Source organism: Perca fluviatilis, chromosome 2 (assembly GCF_010015445.1).
Source record: "Perca fluviatilis chromosome 2, GENO_Pfluv_1.0, whole genome shotgun sequence".
NCBI classification, from domain to species: domain Eukaryota; kingdom Metazoa; phylum Chordata; class Actinopteri; order Perciformes; family Percidae; genus Perca; species Perca fluviatilis.
Genome location: NC_053113.1, coordinates 29,978,069 through 29,996,099, shown reverse-complemented (window position 1 = coordinate 29,996,099; position 18,031 = coordinate 29,978,069). Strand labels below are relative to the sequence as shown.

The 18,031-nt window shown below is 39.8% G+C and overlaps 1 protein-coding gene across 1 annotated transcript; it reads right to left on the bottom strand.

Moving 5' to 3' along the window:
• Positions 1 to 295: 295 nt before the first annotated feature.
• si:ch211-235m3.5 (BICD family-like cargo adapter 1) lies at positions 296 to 17,377 on the bottom strand. Its single transcript, XM_039778540.1, has 10 exons — positions 16,833 to 17,377; positions 14,779 to 14,994; positions 9,024 to 9,143; positions 7,853 to 7,999; positions 6,949 to 7,131; positions 4,480 to 4,644; positions 3,701 to 3,778; positions 3,214 to 3,326; positions 2,791 to 2,911; positions 296 to 1,254 (listed from the first exon to the last, which is right to left on the bottom strand). The coding sequence occupies exons 1-10, from the start codon at positions 17,169 to 17,171 to the stop codon at positions 1,003 to 1,005; spliced, it is 1,734 nt and encodes a 577-aa protein (XP_039634474.1). The 5' UTR covers positions 17,172 to 17,377; the 3' UTR covers positions 296 to 1,002.
• Between the last annotated feature and the right edge of the window lie 654 nt (positions 17,378 to 18,031).

The following is an 18,031-nucleotide window of genomic DNA, read 5'->3' as shown; positions in this document are numbered from 1 at the left end:
CTCTAGATCTAGGTCACCTTGAGTAAATATTGCTCTGAACTAAGTAGTTTTCTAACATAACAGCTTTAAATGTTTGTTACACAGCTTTAAATGTTTCTTATTATTGGTCGAGCAGTTATCTTGTCCAGATGCGTTGTCAGCTGCCCGATTCTCTCTTCATTTAGTTCATCATAATAACATTCGGAACACAAACGCTTAAAAACACAAAACCTGAAAGGATTATCTGATGCTTTATGAAATGATCCAGTAATCATTCCAGATGTGGTCAGTCAGACAGCTTATTAAACAACACAGCTCGTACTCAGCAGCTTTAATATTAAACACTGAGTTACAGAACATGCACATACATGTGTATGCTATACACAGACTCATACCATACCAAGTCATCATTCAGAGATCGAAAATGGAATTATAAAAAATAATAGCCATCTCAGTGTACATAAAGTAAAAACAGTGTTTCTTATACAATTAACATTTTTACATATTTAGCTTTTGAGCAAAGCTGACAGTAAAAAATGTAACTTCTCACATCAAACTTGGTTTGTAAAGACACAATTCAGCTTGATAACAAGTTGTTTGATCATTAACTTTTCTGACGGTGGGTCTCTCTCTTTGATCTGTGACATATGATAAATAAATCGGAACAAATACTCTCTACTGATCTACACCTACCATGTATACCATATTAACGTCCCAGACATAGACAGTCACAATATTACAAAATAAGGCACGATATTTACAGTCTCAAGCAAACCTAATAGTGTTCCAGGTTGTCACAGTTTAGATTTTAGGAAGGCTCAGCCTCTGAGTGAAATGTGTAGAAGTTAGTGCCTATTTACAAGTCTTTGTTCGCAGTGGCTTGGCTGTTCATCATTGAATAAAAAGTATCTTTATGACTGCTTTTCACCATACATGACGTACGGGAAGCTGCACTTGTGACTTCTCTCTGACCTATCCTCCTGGTACATCCTCTCCTGAGCACTCAAGGGGAAGGTATAGCACTCACTGTCCATTATTCGCCCCTTTCCCTCGTCTTAACCAGTCCCTCCAGGGGGATTGGGTTTTGCCCTGATCAGCATCTGAATTCCAGGTGGAGGAAGAGGAGGAGGAGGAGGAGGGCTGGCGTGTCCAGGTGGAGGCCGTCCTGCTGGTCCTGCGGAAAAAGGACATGCCGTTGGAGGTGGACTTTTTCTGAAGATGCTCCGACTGCTGCTGGGACCGGAGTTGCTGATTGATGATGATCTGGATGTCGTCCTGAGGAGAGGTGAGGAAGAAGAGGAAATGAGCAGGAAGTTGGAAGAGCAGGGACTCAACACCGTCAACACATGCCCTCATATCATGCAAACTCACTTACTTGCATACTACTCACTATACTACACAGTATAGTCATCTGACTGTATCAGATTTAAACACTGCTTGGTTGTGCAGAATGTGCCGTTATTGTTGCAGTTACTTTGTTTTGGTTCTGCTCAGTGGTGTTGTATGCATTCCTCTTGACAAGTATTAATCAATGTAAAGGAAAAAGGAGAAGTCTGGCAATATGTCTTATTGTCAACAAATCCCATGAAAAGACCAAAACCAATGATGAATTGATCAAACTAACAAGTGTTGTCTGTAGCCAAACCCTGAAAAACTGTAGCTTGTTCGACTGTCCTGTAGAGCGACATTGTTGTCCTAAAACTATTAAAAACACATCAATGAGGCACACAGTTGCACTGGGTGACATGTTCCTTCATTACAAAGAACATGGGTACTGTAGTTTATGCCGCTGCAGTAAATACTCAGAGATAGAGAGTATTGATTTGTTAACAAGAGAAATTTAGAAAATCAACAGCCTCATCCTCCAGGTGCTGAGGAGGTTATGTTCCCTAGGTTTTTTTCTTTTTTTTCTTTTTTTTTTTTAAAAACAAGAATGAAATGCAACAACAATTTCAGGGAATGGTCACAAAGCTTAATAAATGTAGCACATATCCTGCTTCAAACCATGGAGGGCTTAACATGTAATCACAAGACTAAAATAATACCATACTACTGTATGATAGTGTCCTCTGCCTACAATGAGTGTATGATGCCTGATTGCACTGCCTTCACAATCTACACTTAACGGTTTTCTCTGTTCCTATTAACTATTCTGCTCGGTGTATCTGATAAATGTGTGTGTATTTAACAGATTTAATTAGGGAATTGCATTTGTAGACCAGTTGATGCCAGTCAGTATCTGCACATACAAGTTATTTGTATTTGAAAAACTATGTTTAGGATTTATTCATCATTTCCATTTTGTATTAGAAATCAAACGGGATATTTTCAGTTATTATTAAGATTACTTTCATCTTTCAGCTAACCGACATATCTGCATTATCTTCACCAGCATGCTAGACCCTCCGACAGATGGCTCTGCTAGGCATAGTGACTCAGCAGCAGAAGGACTCGTTGACAGAAACACCTGCTGTTTATCTTCCTCCAAACTGACTGAGCTGAGAGAGATATGGCTGGGGCTGTCCCTGACCTCCCACCGAGGACACCAAACTGAGCTACATCCATTTCCTGTCTTGTAAAATCGTCACTAAAACTGCAATGGTGATTTTTCAAAAGCTATGATGCAGAGCTTAAGGGTGTAAATTAAATGTATTCCTGTTCATATTCGTGGTTTTCATTAGGCGGGAGATGTGCTTACAGATTCCAAGGTAGTTGTGACAAAGAGACAGCACCAGAGATGGTTTAAGGTGGTTAAGGATACAGTAGACTGGATGGGATGGACAAAAAGCTCTACAGAGAAAGGGATCTCACCTGCCAGGCCTCCAGTTCCTGTGACAACTCCAGTTTACGTTGGATGGCTTCTAATAACTGGTTGTTCAGAGACATCATGTCATTTTTACTTCTCACCAACTCAGCCTCCATCAGGTTTTTCCTACCAAGATATAATGAAACCTCGATGAATTCAAACTCATAACTACAGTATGGCTGCAAGTGTAGCTTTCTTCAAGAAACCAATTAATTACACTTCTCTTTTTGTTGTTTTGCAACACATGCATTCGCTTAACAGTATTTCATTGATTTTCTTCTGAATATTCAACCCAAAATTAGCAGAATTATTATGGCAAACAAAATATGTTCTTGTAAAAACAAACAAATTATATCAAAGGCATCAGGGTTCATTTGATTTATTAGAAATTGCACTGAGAATTTTGATGAAGAAAATTAGCTTCTCACTTGGCTATGGCTTCATCCCGGTCTCTGATGGCCTGCTGGACCACTTCAGCCTGTTCCTGCACACCCTGCAGCTTCTGCTTCAGTTCAGCGTTTTCCAGCTGCAGCTGGACGTTCTGCAAGGGGATCGTATATATCTATCCGTTTATACATTGAAAGTATTGTATTACTTTTAACTTTCACTTAATTTTTTACTTTTTTTTCAGTGTTTTGGAAAAGAAAGATGTGCTTATGTGTTTAAAACAAAACCTCTTTACATCATGCACTATATCATTTAATGTATGTCAGTTAAAGCTGGTAGCAAGCAGTCAGTTTGAGGCTGAAAAGAATCAAATTTGAAAATATACCTCCAGTAAAAATGTTATAAAAAGGTCACTGAATCTGTCTATGACACTAGCAAGGTCAGTAATGACACAACCAAATCCAAAGATAATGGGCCTCTATGTGCGCTGCTGCTCCCTGACAGACTGTTTGTTCATCACTAGGTTACCTGATCTCTCAGCTCCAGTGCTGCGCTTGGATTCCCACACTGATTGCCCGTCCTGTCGACAAAAGCTTGATTCAGCTCCTGGGACAGAGACATTAATAAAGAGATCAGGTGTCGGCCGTGCATTTTACAGGGATTCAAACCAAAAAGAAGCGTCTGTGGTGTTGGCCTATTTTCACGGTGCTCCGAGGGAAGGAGGGAATGGGCAGGAATATTTAGTTACAGTGATGAACACCTGCTACGGGTCTGAATACAATGACACGCAACTGGACGATCGTATATGCTTGCTTGTGTCAATTGCAACAGTTCATTGGCATCATTTGCATAAATAAGGACACACACTTCCTCAGCATGGTTCAGTGTGACGACACTATGGTGCCTCTAACAGCCAACATGGGGCAGATATGCTGTGATTTAATTGATGAATGTTGTGTGTGAAGAGGCTAAATTATTTGCCCTTTAATAAGATAAAGAAAGTTATTTCACTTGCAGTACAGTGTTGCACTGTCCCACAAATATGCACCTGTTTTCTCTGCCTTTATCTATCTAGCAGACTTATTCATCAACCTCAGCAAACATGGCACAAACAGCACATATAGACTTTAGAGTTGGGAGTTTTGCACATATACTCCACATATGATATACTGATATATGGTTCAAAGATTTAGAGGACATAAAAGCCACAGCATTATATTCCTGTCCTCCTTTGATTTTCAAACAACAAGGTCAGCCTTTTGTTTTGCATTTCCTCTTCTGCTCTACTTGCTCATTCTGTTGCTCACCTGAGGGCTGGATGCCTGTGCCAGGGTTTGGGCCACTCCCTTCAGCCGATGCAGCATGGCCTGCAGGTCCTCCTGTTTATCCACGACCTCTGACCTCTCTGAGCTGTTTAGTTCCTGAGTCAGTGGGAGCAGTAACTGAAGGATGGATCCCATTTCTTGAGTTATCTAAGTGGAACCGGAAAGGAGGCATGTTGATTTATGTTAATTATGACTTTAAAAAGGGCCAACTTACCTAATAACTTTCTTTTTTTTCATGGCCAAAACTGGGTAGTTTGAGGTGTTGAGTTACTCTCACAACACAATTGTTATAGCTTGGAGGGTGCTACTGTATATTAACCAGACATTAGAAAGAGATCATATTCAAAAACAGGTTCAAAAATGTTCTATTTCTTTCCCCCTTTGCCTTTCAGCGTGACACTTCTTTACACACATCAAGTATTTACACACTGGGAGGTGTGAAAGCATTACCTCATCACTTTATTTAACTTCCTTGAGTCAAATATATTACATGATGATAGTGATCTCATGATACTTCAACAAAGATATCTTGAGGTTAACTTTCATACAGCAGAAGGAATAATCATATGATATTCTATGAGAAGTTTACAGACACAGGTGTAAACATGCACCGAAAGCTGTAAAAACAAGGAAACTCTTCTACAATGTGGCTTTGACAAACAGGAAATGTAGTGAATGACTCATGAGTGTGTTATACATCACATTTTCCTGCTGGAACCAAACAATAACGTTAGACACACAGAGAGTGAGAACTACTTCACTGTCAGTCACTTTTTTTCCCCTCCCAGACATAATTAAAGTTAGTGTTATGTAATATTTCTTTGTGGCATCTTCCCTTTGAAAATCAGGAACTTTGCATCTCCTTACGTCAAACACAAGTCAGCACAACATTTTCTGTCAACATGCAACATTTCTACAGGTTTTCTAAAATTCAACTTATAGAGGATGTTTCTCTAGTGCCATTATACTATTATCTTACAGTACACATCTTTTAGGAAAGACTTTGTTTAATATTCGTGTTTCCAGTCATCACAGGAAAACTATTTCCTTTCAAACATACATGAATCATTGTGGGCAGTACTTCAATAGAAAGAGCCCAAAACTAACAATTGCCAACCACAGTATGGAGATAAAGTCAGTGCAGTCAGTCCCAATTTACAGCCTCTCTGCCTCGTAGAGAAAGCTGGGTGCGTTATTTAGATACAGTATTTAGGGGACTTACTTTCGTTTTAAACAATTACTTTCACTGTAACTGTGTTGTAAGAGTCATAATTTGAAACTATACTTGCTGAGAGTGTGATATGCATAAATGTATGTATCACTGTATATACAATATAATTGTATACCATATTTATATGTATGTCATACATTTCCTGGAAAATCAATTGGTAAACAGTTGCATTTCCCAAGACTGTAAATCTACTTTGATATGTGAAATCGGTATGGAGTTCCCCTTCTCAAATGAGTCTGATTAAAATGAGGATGATTTTGGATTCAGGAGCTCATTACTACAATTTAAGCTTCCCAGCTACAACCATTGAATACTCTTTTCTTCGTTCCCTATCTCCAAACACAATTACTCACAACCCATGTTTTGGTTAGTGAGAGTTTGCAAGCATACAAATGTATTTTCTACAGTTTTGCATAATACATCATATGTATGTATATATGTATATATGAATATATATATATATATTAGATAGAATTTATTTGGTTGTAGTAAATATATATATATATATATATATATATATATATATATATATATATTACACACACACACACATATACATATATACACACATATACATATATACACACACACATATATATATATATAGATAGATAGATAGATAGATAGATAGATAGATAGATAGATAGATAGATAGATAGATAGATAGATAGATAGATAGATAGATAGATAGTACACATTTGGTGATCTAGTGAGTGTTTCTGGTACATGGACAGCGTATGCAAGACCTAAACTACAGTGCCCATGTTCATTGTCATGAACGAACAGGTTACCCAGTGCAACAGTGTGGCTCACTGATGTGTTTTTAATAGTTTTGGGACAATGGAGCGCGATAGGACAGAAGAATAAGCTTCATCAGACTTTGGCTACACAGACAATTCTGTTAGTAAGAACAATTATTGGTTTTGATCTTTTCTTGACTATGAGAAAAATATAGAATATCTCATATAGAGCATATATCTATCTATTTAGTTCTCTCCTTAATTTCACTGACAAGAGAATTCAGCCAAATCTTTCTCCTGTTCTAGCTTGATGGTTTTAAAACACTGTAGTCTGACCGTGTTAAAGGGTAATCTGGCAGCGGCCCAGGTTTGATTCCGAACCCATGGCCATTTGCTGCGTGTCTCCCACTTTCCTGTCCATCTGTACTATCCAATAAAAATGCATAACAGCACGAAAAAAAGAGTAATCTGCTTTTGTACCTCTTCTTTACGGACTCCCAGCCCTGCTGTCTCCAGGCTGATCTCCAGCTCGGACAGCAGGGAGGCGTCTCCGTGGCTCCTGCCTTCCTGCAGGGACACCTCCTCCTGAAGCTCCTCCACCTGGACCTGCAGCTGCTGTGAGCGACCCCTCGCCGCCTCCACCTCCTGCCACGCCTCTGCTAGCTATAAGCACAGGGAGGCTCATTAAGCAATGTGTGAAATCACACGTCAACCCGCAGGCATGTGAATTTCAGGTTAGCAACAAGTACAGCAAATGATAGAGCTGAAGATAAGACAACATTATGAACAGAGGTGTATAGTCCAGGTGCCAGAAAGTAAAAATCCTGCCATGTTTTTGGATCTGCCTCTACATCTAGAACAGGTGTTTTCACTAACGAGCTCATCTACCTGGTAGAGGTGCTGGTTTAATGATGGTTGGGACAGCTGCTGGACAGGATTTCTACTTTCTGGCACCTGGACTATACACCTCTGATTATGAATCCTCAGATCATGTTGATGATAAACAGAGAGAGATGGATATGATAACACAAAAGTGCTATAACCAAAGGCCATGTGTGCCTTTCAAAAAGCCGTCATGAGAGACTTGTTTCTACTAATGTATGTGAGAAATCCTGACATGCCAGATTCTAGCCTGCAGCCCAACATGAAACTAAACGAACACAAGTGGAATCCAGATTTGCGAGGGAAAGTTACAATGACGGTGATGAGGTGATTGTTTAGCAATGCTCACCACAATCCCACCGAAAACCAGTCCGCCGGGCAGGGAGCAGACAATCCCTTTGTTATGCGAAAGGCTCTTTCATTCATACACCAACCACACTAAGCTGTTTTGTGTTGCCTCGGCTGTGCGTGTGTGCCTGCCTGTGTGTGTTTACATATGTACCTGCTGGCTGTGCTGCTGGTTGAGTTGGTCATGTAGAGCCAGGCGTGTGTGTAAGGAGGCCAAACTCGCCCTCAGCTCAGTGTTTTCTGTACACACACTCTCCAAACGCTCTTCCAGCAGCTGCTCCTTTTGGGTGATACGCAGCACCTGAAAAACACACACAAGCATATGATCATATGAAAAAAAGTTGTTTCTTCTCAGAATGGAAAACTCTAACTCCCACTATCCCCTTGCATCACACCGTATCAATTTACCAATGTTGACATATGTGAATGTTTGGAGGTGCCCAAAATGTTTGGAAGTTTATCTCTAATTTTATTCTCCCTGAAAAAAAAATAAAACAGTTTGAAGTGAAAAAAAAAAAAAAAGAAGAAGCAGGTACTTTCCATAATTTTATGTGGGAATGTTCCTTTGTTTCTCTATTTTGGAAAGGAGTAACTAAAAGTATTGAACATTTTTGAAAAGAGTGGTTGCATAAACCATTTCCAGAGTCTGTTCTACTACCAGAAAGAGAAGTTGGACTTGCATTGGCAGGTTTTTGAAGGACTGTTCTCCGTCACTGGAATAGGCAGCTGAAGCCAACATTTAAATTTCCAATCAAAAAGACTAATACTTATCAAGGGAAGATCTGTGAGGTTTGATCACTTTTTTTTTTTTTTTTTTCTTTAGGACTAAAAACTACAAATTTATTGTGAAATTGCCCCATTTTTGTTGTATTTATTTAGTTTTTTTTTCTCCTTTGAACCCTTTTTTGTTAAGTGGTTTGTCATTATTTATTTCTCTTGGCTACCTTTATGTGCTCAGATTTGTACTTTTACCCATTCACGTTAATATTTTTTACTATAAGATTTACTTGTGTTGCATCAAGTACTTTATGTATTGGAAAACTCTCAGCCAATATTTCCCCATTGTAAATGACAGTAAACCAAAGTGAATGAAACAAGGTAAGGCAAGATGAACCAGCAGCTGGCAACACAACAACACGTTTGACAGGAAAATGAATATGAAAACACACACAGATACGCTGGTGCAGTGTGTTCTGGTCATCTTGTCCGTGTGAGTACATGATGCTCTCAAGACTAGAGCATTTTACATGACCCTCTTTTTTACATTTACAATTAGTTTTGGTTTGGTTGCAACATTTAGGAGGTACATGGTGCTTGGTAGCTACCTGCTCCCTCATGGCACTGATCAGCTCCTCGTCCTGCGGCCGGTTGTGGCTTCCTTTTTGTTGGAGCTCCTGTTTCAGAGCCTGCAGCTCACCGGACATGGCTCTCTCCACCTCCATCGCCTGCACACCAGAGAGAAAACACTAGACACATGAGATTCACAAATGAAAGAAAGGAAAGAGACTTGTGGCTATTGAATTTGCATGACAGCCTTCTTTGTGCTGTTTTGTTTACTTTTAGACACAAGGAGAGATTTAAGCACAGAAAAAGTTCACCCAGTCAGAAATCTAACTATGACCAAATTAAGTGGAATCATTGGGATCAGGCTGTTATGTCTGATATCTCAACTTGAAACTCCAAAACAAAGCTTGCCTGAGGGATGAGCTTTGAGAGAATAAATAACCAAATATAGGTTCTAAATCCTGTAATCTAGACGCAGATGAGAAGAAGCACAATATGATACAAGACAGAAAGGTGGGGATTAGGTGACTAAAATTGAACATGTGTTTGGAATGGGTTTTTGCTGCAGGCCATGCAGCACAAGGAAAATGAGGAATGGTTTTCTTTACTGCCTTCGTAAAAAAATGCTCATGGTGACAATATTCCCATCTTGGGAACCCAGTAACCCCCAGTGGGGTCTAAAGATCAAATCTGAGAGGTCACAAGATGATGAAAGGGGTAAGGAAGACTATGTTTATTTATGTTTTTAGTTTTCTTTCATTTTTACTTGAAATAAAGATCTTTAGGTCTCTAAAAACCTTTCATATAAAACTATAGGGTCACATGTAAATTGGCTAAAAAAAAAAAAAAAGGTACCCTATGGAGTATTTGACCACTATTAGCACTGTGGAGCAATACTTGGTCCCTGTTCTGCTTGTATAACACATTTGAGAACACACAGCAACAAGATGCACAATCCTGCTGATGGTTTCACGCTGATCAATTGATCGACAGTTAGGGCAAGAAATGAGGCGATGTGCCAGCTAACTACCAAACATGCATATAAACCACGTAGGATTTAAAATAAGAAAATAAAAAAAGTCCAACTTTCCTGTCCAACTGTCCAATATAAGTAGATATGCCAAAAAGATAATCTTAAAAAATCCCCACCTTCCTTTAAGAGGTCACAAGCCAATAAGGCTGGAAAGCCAGACAAAAAGCAACATGACTCCTGTGATCATGACTCACCCATCAAAAGAACAGAAATGATTAGCCAATGACAAAGCACATGTCATGTTAAGGGTTAAATCATGATTTTGTTTATCTCAAAATCAGCTACTTTCTCAACACTTATCTCTCAAACAGAACATTTTGAAACATTGAAAAAAAATAAACACAGGGATCTTTATAATGCTGCTGTGCCTGGTCCTGGTTAACACCAACTGCCACCCCCCCGTCCTGGTCTGGGACTCTAAGTTCCCCTTACTCAGCAGTTTGGCGGGCCCCTGTCAGGTCCCATCACCACCACATAATACAAGATGAAAGGCCGGCCTCTGCGGCAGATGGAGCAGAAGGCATCTTGGTCTTGTCTGTGACATCATCATGCCACGTTAGACAACAGTGGCGGAGGGTAAACTTGGACATCATGAGGGTGAAGCGGAGGGGAACAGCTTGTGTGTACGTGTTTGTAAGGGTGTACAGAGGAAGTGAGGCAGGCGTGAGGGCTATAATTAGTGGGAAGTGTGCGTGTGACAAGAGTAAAGCCGGCACTGATGGACAAAAACAAAACATGGATGCAGACACACTATGAGGAGGAGAAGGGGGGGGCCTGAAAGATGAACATTTGTGTCCATGAGTTGTCGTTACCGCTGCCTCATCTCATCAACACAGGGCCCCTTCCCCACAATAGAGGCAGCGACCCACTGAGAATCACCAAAACAGGAGTGGAAGGAGGACGCTCCATTTGGTAGAGACACAAAGATGATATCCCCTCACATGGCCCCCCAAGCCTCCAGCCTTCACCGATCCAAACGCTGAGGTATCTAACAGCTGACCACCCCAGCTACAGCCAAGCCCCTCAGGGAGCACACAGAAAAGATGGCTTTCCCCTGGGATGATGGGGTATGAGGGGCGACATCAAAGGAGTAAATGAAAGATTTATATCTCTCCCCAATGTATATTGTCTTTCACTTTTTTGTCCGTGAGCTGCGTGATGCTGGTAGAGGGAGCAGAGGTCACGGGGCTCGCCTCAATTCAGGCATCTCCTTTCGCAATAACGGAAATCTCACAGCAGGGGGAATTTTTCACAGTCGTCCAATAACACACTGTGATCCACAGCCAGGGAAGGTGATCATGTAACACTGGGTGGAAAGCAGGAGGTGGAAATGTAATGTGTTTTTCGTCTGTTAACCAGACACAGAAAAGTATGAGAATATTTTATTTACACCCAGCTTACCCTTATTGTTACCAAATATTTGGCCTGCAACTAATAATTATTTTCATTATCGATTAATCTGCCAGAACTGCAACACTTAGTCAATTAATTGATCGACAAAAAAAAACTGATCGACAACTATTTTGATGATCGAATATTCATTTTCTGGCTGATATATTTACTGGTTGCAGCTTCTCAAATGTGAAGACTTGAAGCTTTTGTGTGCTACATGATAGTAAACTCAATATTTTTGGGATTTGTACTTGACAAGATATTTGAAGGAGTCAACTGTGGGGCTGTTGGCATTTTTCACTATTTCCTGACATTTTATTGACAGAATGATTAACCAAGAAAATATTGTGGCAGATTACTCAAATAGTTTCAGCCTTGAAAGACTAAAAACAAATTGCTTGTTTTGTCTGACAAAAAGTCCCAACCTCAAAAGTATTGATCATTAAATCCTCACATTTGAGAAGCTGACGGCAGCAAACTTTGGTATTTTTGCAGGAACATAATGGAAAACTCCTTTGATAATCATTTCAGCTCTACAAAGTAGAAACACTTGTCTGTATAACACAATAAAATTCAACATCACTACACACTAAAGCTCCTAAACAGACCATAAAGTTCCCTCAAAAACTGTTTAGACAAAAGATGAACGTTATAACAGTTATGAATGTAGGATTTTATTTTATTGCAGGATTGTTGTATCAGACTGTTTTAGCAAAGTGTACCTAATAAACTGGCAGCATATCGATTCAGAGTTGCTGGTGTAAACACAAATTATGACTAATGGTTAAACTTAATTTAACTTGACACCAGTCCAAACCAATGTCCTGAACTTACCTTTAGGGATATGTTATTGATGTATTTTCCCAAGAAACAAACTAAATATTATCAACATTTCCAGCTTATCATTCAATAATCATACTCCCTTTCCAGTATGGCATTTCTTATCCAGTAGATGTGTTTATATTCCAATTTCTAATACACTGATAGTGTTAAGCTGTGGAACATTTTCTTGCACAAGAATCAAACTAAACCAGAAAAATGTCTAAAATCTCATTCTTCATTCCTTCAGAGTAAATTATGGCATAACTTACTGGCTCCTCATTTGATAGAATTCCTTGCTAAACATTCACAGAGATAAGTGATAAATTAACAAGGACATGCATCAGACACAAGACAAACGAATGCTTGACTTCAGTGTTCATATTGTGTGTCAGTCGCAGGAACGATAACATTTCTAATGTAATCAGAAGAAAAACACCCCATCTCTCAACAGTCCCTGATATTTTAACACCTACTTTCCTCAGCTACTGTCTGAACAGTCAGCACTGAACCTTGTGGCAATCTGGCACACGGCAACATTGTTTTTATGTGGCCGTTTCCTCAGATGCACCAGGATGGAGAGTCGCCGCGAACCTTTCCTCTCTCATCAGAGCTTTGCGGTTGCTGGTAAACATGATGAATTCTTTCTCTCTCAGGTTTCGGTGTTGCGATACACAGATGCCCTCCTCCAGATTCCTGGCATGCTCTGGTTACACTCTCACAATTAGGATATAGTGTTTCAAGCTCTCTACCACAGCTTCAGAATATGTAGACTCACAATCCATAAGGAGACACAGAAATGATCTAAAAGATCTAAACATTGTCTTGTCTGCTGATGTTATCTAAAAATCTTTGAGGTTTGTGCCGTTAGATAAATCAAGATATTTGAATGACGTCATCTTTTGCATTTTTTCACTATTTTCCGCCATTTCACAAAGCAAACAATCAATCGATTAATTGGCCCAAATGAGGTTCTATCGGGACACACCGAACGAAATCTCCTGTTCCAGTCGTAACTGTGGGAGCGCCTGTTCAAACACACATAAATCACAGAAACAACTCACCACAGCAGAAGCAGCCTTCTCCACGTCAAGTAAAGACACGTCAGACACACATTCACTCTATCTTCTGGCTTTTTACAACCACACAAGGTCCAGAGTTACCCATGTCTGATGCCACATAAAACATTTTCTCCACTTCCTTCTCCCTGAACAGCCCAAACAGTGATGGCACCTTTTATCTAAATTGACTTTTTCCTGAACTTCTAGGGAGTCGGTTTTCCCTTAATAAGTGCTTCAGCCCTGCCACAGAGAGGGGGAAGACATTCACAGTTCCTTATTCTGTGGACCTTGACTTATGGGAGGGTTTTACACTGTCGTTTGGATTCATTTTTAACTTTGCCAGCTCAGGTTTTTCGGCTCATCTTAAAACAACACAAGAAACTGCTCTACTTAGTAATTGGCCACGTGTAATGCAACACGTCACGACTGTAAGGTTTAGCAAAATATTCCCTACTTTCTCAGGCTGGAAAAATACTCAAGGTTGTCCAGCTGTGTGATCCAATCAGCTCCTCCTGATAAGAGGCAGTAAAATATGTCACCGGTTGGTTCCTCAAGATCGAACACTGACGATCATAAATGTTTGACTTGAACACATAAGCTGATAAGGATTTGAATCAGCTGTATGTTGCTGGTTATTTTTTTCCATTACGTAATATAAGTATCTAAGCACTTTGTGAAAAGTTAACTTCATGTTACTAAATAATCTGGTTAAACAGATTATAGTGTTCTCATGTAGGGCTGCAACGAATTATTATTTTCATAGTCGATTAATCTAAAATGTGTTTCCTCGATCAACTGACTAATATAAAATGTCTGAAAATGGTAACATACATGTTGGTCACAATTTTCTAAAGCTAAGGGTGAAGTCTTCAAGTATCTTGTTTTGTTCAACCAATAGTCCAAAACTCAAAGATATTCAGTTTACCACGATATAAAAAAAACAAAGAAAAGCAGTGAGGGCATATCATCTCACATTTGAGAAGCTGGAAGAAGAGCATGTTTTCTCAAAAAGTGACTTATCTAATTAACGAACCAGCACCTTCCAAAACTTATCTACGCTTTCCTCCCTCTGTCCCAGATCTGAAATCACATCATGGTATTAACTTTCACTCCCCGTCTTGTTTGCATATTGTTTCCACTCTGCTCAACAATGGCACAGATCATTTGCCTGAAGCCAACAACACTTTGTTTCATAACTACGGACTGATTGATGAGCATTTTGTCAACTTTGCTCTTAGAACCGTATGAGAGTTTGGCCTTGCTGAAGAGTAGATTAGACTGAGTCAGACTGATACCTGAGTGGTTTGCAGAGAACACTGAGTTTCAGTGTGAGGATTGGGTGACAGCCCATCTTATATATTTTGACTCAGAAGGCCAGAAGCTTTGGATCCACAGCTCAGGTGTATGTTTCACAGAGACTCAAGTTACCTGTCGCAGAAAGTTTCTTTTAGTTCACACAGAATAACATGAATTGCCCACACTAACACTCACTGTGTTGAGCTGCTCCCTGAGTTGCTGTGTGTGCTCGCTGTGCTCCACCTGGGCTCGACTCTTGTCCCTCTCGGCCTCGCTGAGGGCCCGGGTGAGCCGCTCCACCTGGGCCCTCAGCTCCCTCACATCCCTCTCCAGGTCCAACACCTGGCTCTCCCACTGGGACTGGCTGCCCTCCAGCTTCAGCCGCAGCTCATGCCTGCCCTGCTCCAGCTCCTACACAGGGGGTGGAAAGATTTTACACCTAATTAAAAATGGGCTGTTTATACATTACATTGGTTTGAAATTATGATGCTTACAAATGATCCTCTTCGGCAATATGATGTTGTAACGTATTGTTTTGACAAAAAAAATTGAGTGACAAAATGGGCTCATTTAGAGCTGTGAAGGATCATGGGAAATGTACTGTATGACAGCTGGAATCTGAATGAATGAAACATTGTGTCTGGGATTGCACTGAGAAGGTAAAGTATTTAATTTACAGTATATCATATCAGTCAAATCTGTTTCATATATTCCATTAAAACTGAACTATTAGAAATCTACTCCTTTAATAATTGATTGAGTCATTTTTTCCAGGCAAAACTGCCATCACTCTTTTTTTGTCTTTTGTGATGGTAAAAAAATATACATATTTTTATCTACAAAAAAGCATTATTGACGGTATCTTGAAATTTAGTAAATTGGGTATCTATCACTATTATCTGACATTTTATAGACCAAATGATTAATCAATCGATCGACAAATCAGCCGGTTAGCAATAATGAAAATATTTGTTAGAGACAGCCTTATATTCCATACATGTATAACTATTTATCAATGTATCTCTCAAGGTCAGTTTCTAGACAGATAAGTCTTTGTCACATCTTTATTGCACTTTGTAAAGGGCTGATTTAAGTCGTAGTCACACCTGATAAGATTTAAGATTGAACATCTGAAGGGCATCTCCCTGAGAAAAGCAATGAGGCCATTATTTAGTCTGACTTAACCGTTCAGGTGTGTGATGCTGTGCAGTCGGCATCAGCTTCACAACAAAGACAAAGATGTGTAAAAGTTTTCAGACAACTTCATTTAACCGGCTGTCTCCCGCTGTACTGCTGTTAGATGTGTTGTTCTGAAGACATTTAGAAATGGAAAATCATCTCGGATTGATTTCAAGATGCGTAAAGTGTGTGAGAGTTGATGGGCTCACAGTAAATCTGTAGGGCCTCGCTGCTGAAGGACACACTCACTGCAGTTTGCTCCTTGTATTAGATGTACAAGTTATTAACTGATGATGTCTCATAAGGAGTTAGTGTCTCTTTAGAAATACTTTTGTAGTCAGTGGAACAACACAAAAGAAAGAGAGAGAGTGCAGTGAGAGCACAGAATGGACCTGATCACACTTAGGAAAGTTTAGTAAAGCAACACTTTGACATGGAACTTTTTCCTGCCAGTTTACACTTTTCTATGGTAATGGAAGCTACATGTATACGGTAGATTTTCTATGGATATCTAATAAATTGGCATTGAGTTACAATGTAGCCTATTTTGGAATATATTAAATGAAATACAGTCCGCTGTAGATCATAGTATGGTTACTATTGTTTCTCACCACAATAATGTGCATATCTTTCCATTATCAAAGTGGAGGATTTTAACTTGTCATTTGGACATAGGCTATAACAATAAAGAACCTGCCAAGTGGTCGTATTTTTCATAGCTAGCCTACATTTACCATATGCAGCCTACACGGATAAAACATCTGGTGATCCATGGTCTGTATACATTGTGACACATTCTTTAATGAAAATTACCAATTGTGATGCACTCAGAGATATTTGATATAGGCCTACTGGATTAATTTTGTTAAAGTCCGAAGTTGCTCTGCCCTCTGATACAAGTTATAAAGATGTAGCCTAAGCGTTACTATTGAGTTTCTCACCCACCCACTTCAAATATTAGCAGCAACCAAGTCGTCAAATATTTTTAAACCACATATTTCACCGGAAATATTTCATTATAGGCAACAACTCTATATATTTACTGTATAATTCATGCGGATTAGTCTTACCTCCAGCTTGTCTGCGTATTGTTCATGAAGTTTGTCGCTCTTCTCTTTCAACTGACGGTTTTCCAGGAGCAATGCGTTTCCCAGCTGGGCTGCCAAAATAACCTCTTCCTCCTTTTGTTTCAAAGCAGCAACAAGTTCATTGGGGTCTTGATAACCTGTCATTTCCTCCGCTCCGTAGTCGAAGTAGAAATCCTCCTCCAGGTCCATTTTCTTGGACTTGAAGCTCCATTCATCCAGTCGATCCATAATAACCGAGTGTGAATTCAAACACACCTCCTGGTTAAATAGTGTGTCTACAGACACAAAGGCACAGAAACACGGTGAAAAGTTGTTGCACATGTGCGAATAAGTTGTCCGTCCATGACACCTGAGTGCTGCTCTTATCCAGTGGGCGCCTGTGTCTCCGTGGGGTGATTCGAGTGAAGCTGAAGGTTTGAGCTCCACAGCGAAAGTAGGCTGGCCCGTCCGCCACCAGCTGATGACTGTTTGTCTCCAGGGGGATGTGGCTTCAGTCACCTGAGCAACTGTTACCAACCAGACTGACACCTGTCCTCGTTCTCGTGGAAAATTACCACAGAGCTAGCAGCTCCACCTGTGTGATGCGATCGCTGGTGGAAGAAGTAGTTCTACTCAGACCTTTTACTTCAGTAAAAGTAGCAGTACCACAGTGTAAAAATACAAAATCCTGCATTCAAAATGTTACTTAAGTAAAAGTACAATAGTATTAGCATCATAAAGTACCAAAAGTAGGCTACTTTTGTTTTTGTAACCCATTATTAATAGCCTAACCCATTTCAGAAGAATGTATATTATTGGAATAGAATTAATAGATTAGTGTATATCACTTCAATGTTAAAGATGGTAAATAATAATAATAATAATAATAATGTATACTTTATTACGTGAAATTACGTTTTCACTCTGTTATTATACACATTACACACAGGCCTGAATTACACACTCATGCTCAGTACCTATACATGCACTAATGGAGAGATGGGGGTTCGGTGCCTTGCTCAAGAGCACCTTGGCAGTGCCCAGGAAGTGAACTTTTGGCCCGTATGGGGACTTCGACCAACAACCCTCCGGTTCCCAACCCAACTCCCTACTGACTGAGCTACTGCCACCCCTAAAGGCCAATTTGAATCACTTTATATACTGCTTTGTAACTTAACCTATAATATGATCTCATATTTTAT

Coding starts and splice junctions, on each gene's coding strand:
- si:ch211-235m3.5 (XM_039778540.1), bottom strand. CDS start 17,171: ATGTGCAACAACTTTTCACCGTGTTTCTGTGCCTTTGTGTCTGTAGAC. Junction 4,645..6,948: donor TGGGAGTCCGTAAAGAAGAG/GTACAAAAGCAG, acceptor GGTTCCACTTAG/ATAACTCAAGAAATGGGATC. Junction 2,912..3,213: donor CGGGATGAAGCCATAGCCAA/GTGAGAAGCTAA, acceptor ATATCTTGGTAG/GAAAAACCTGATGGAGGCTG.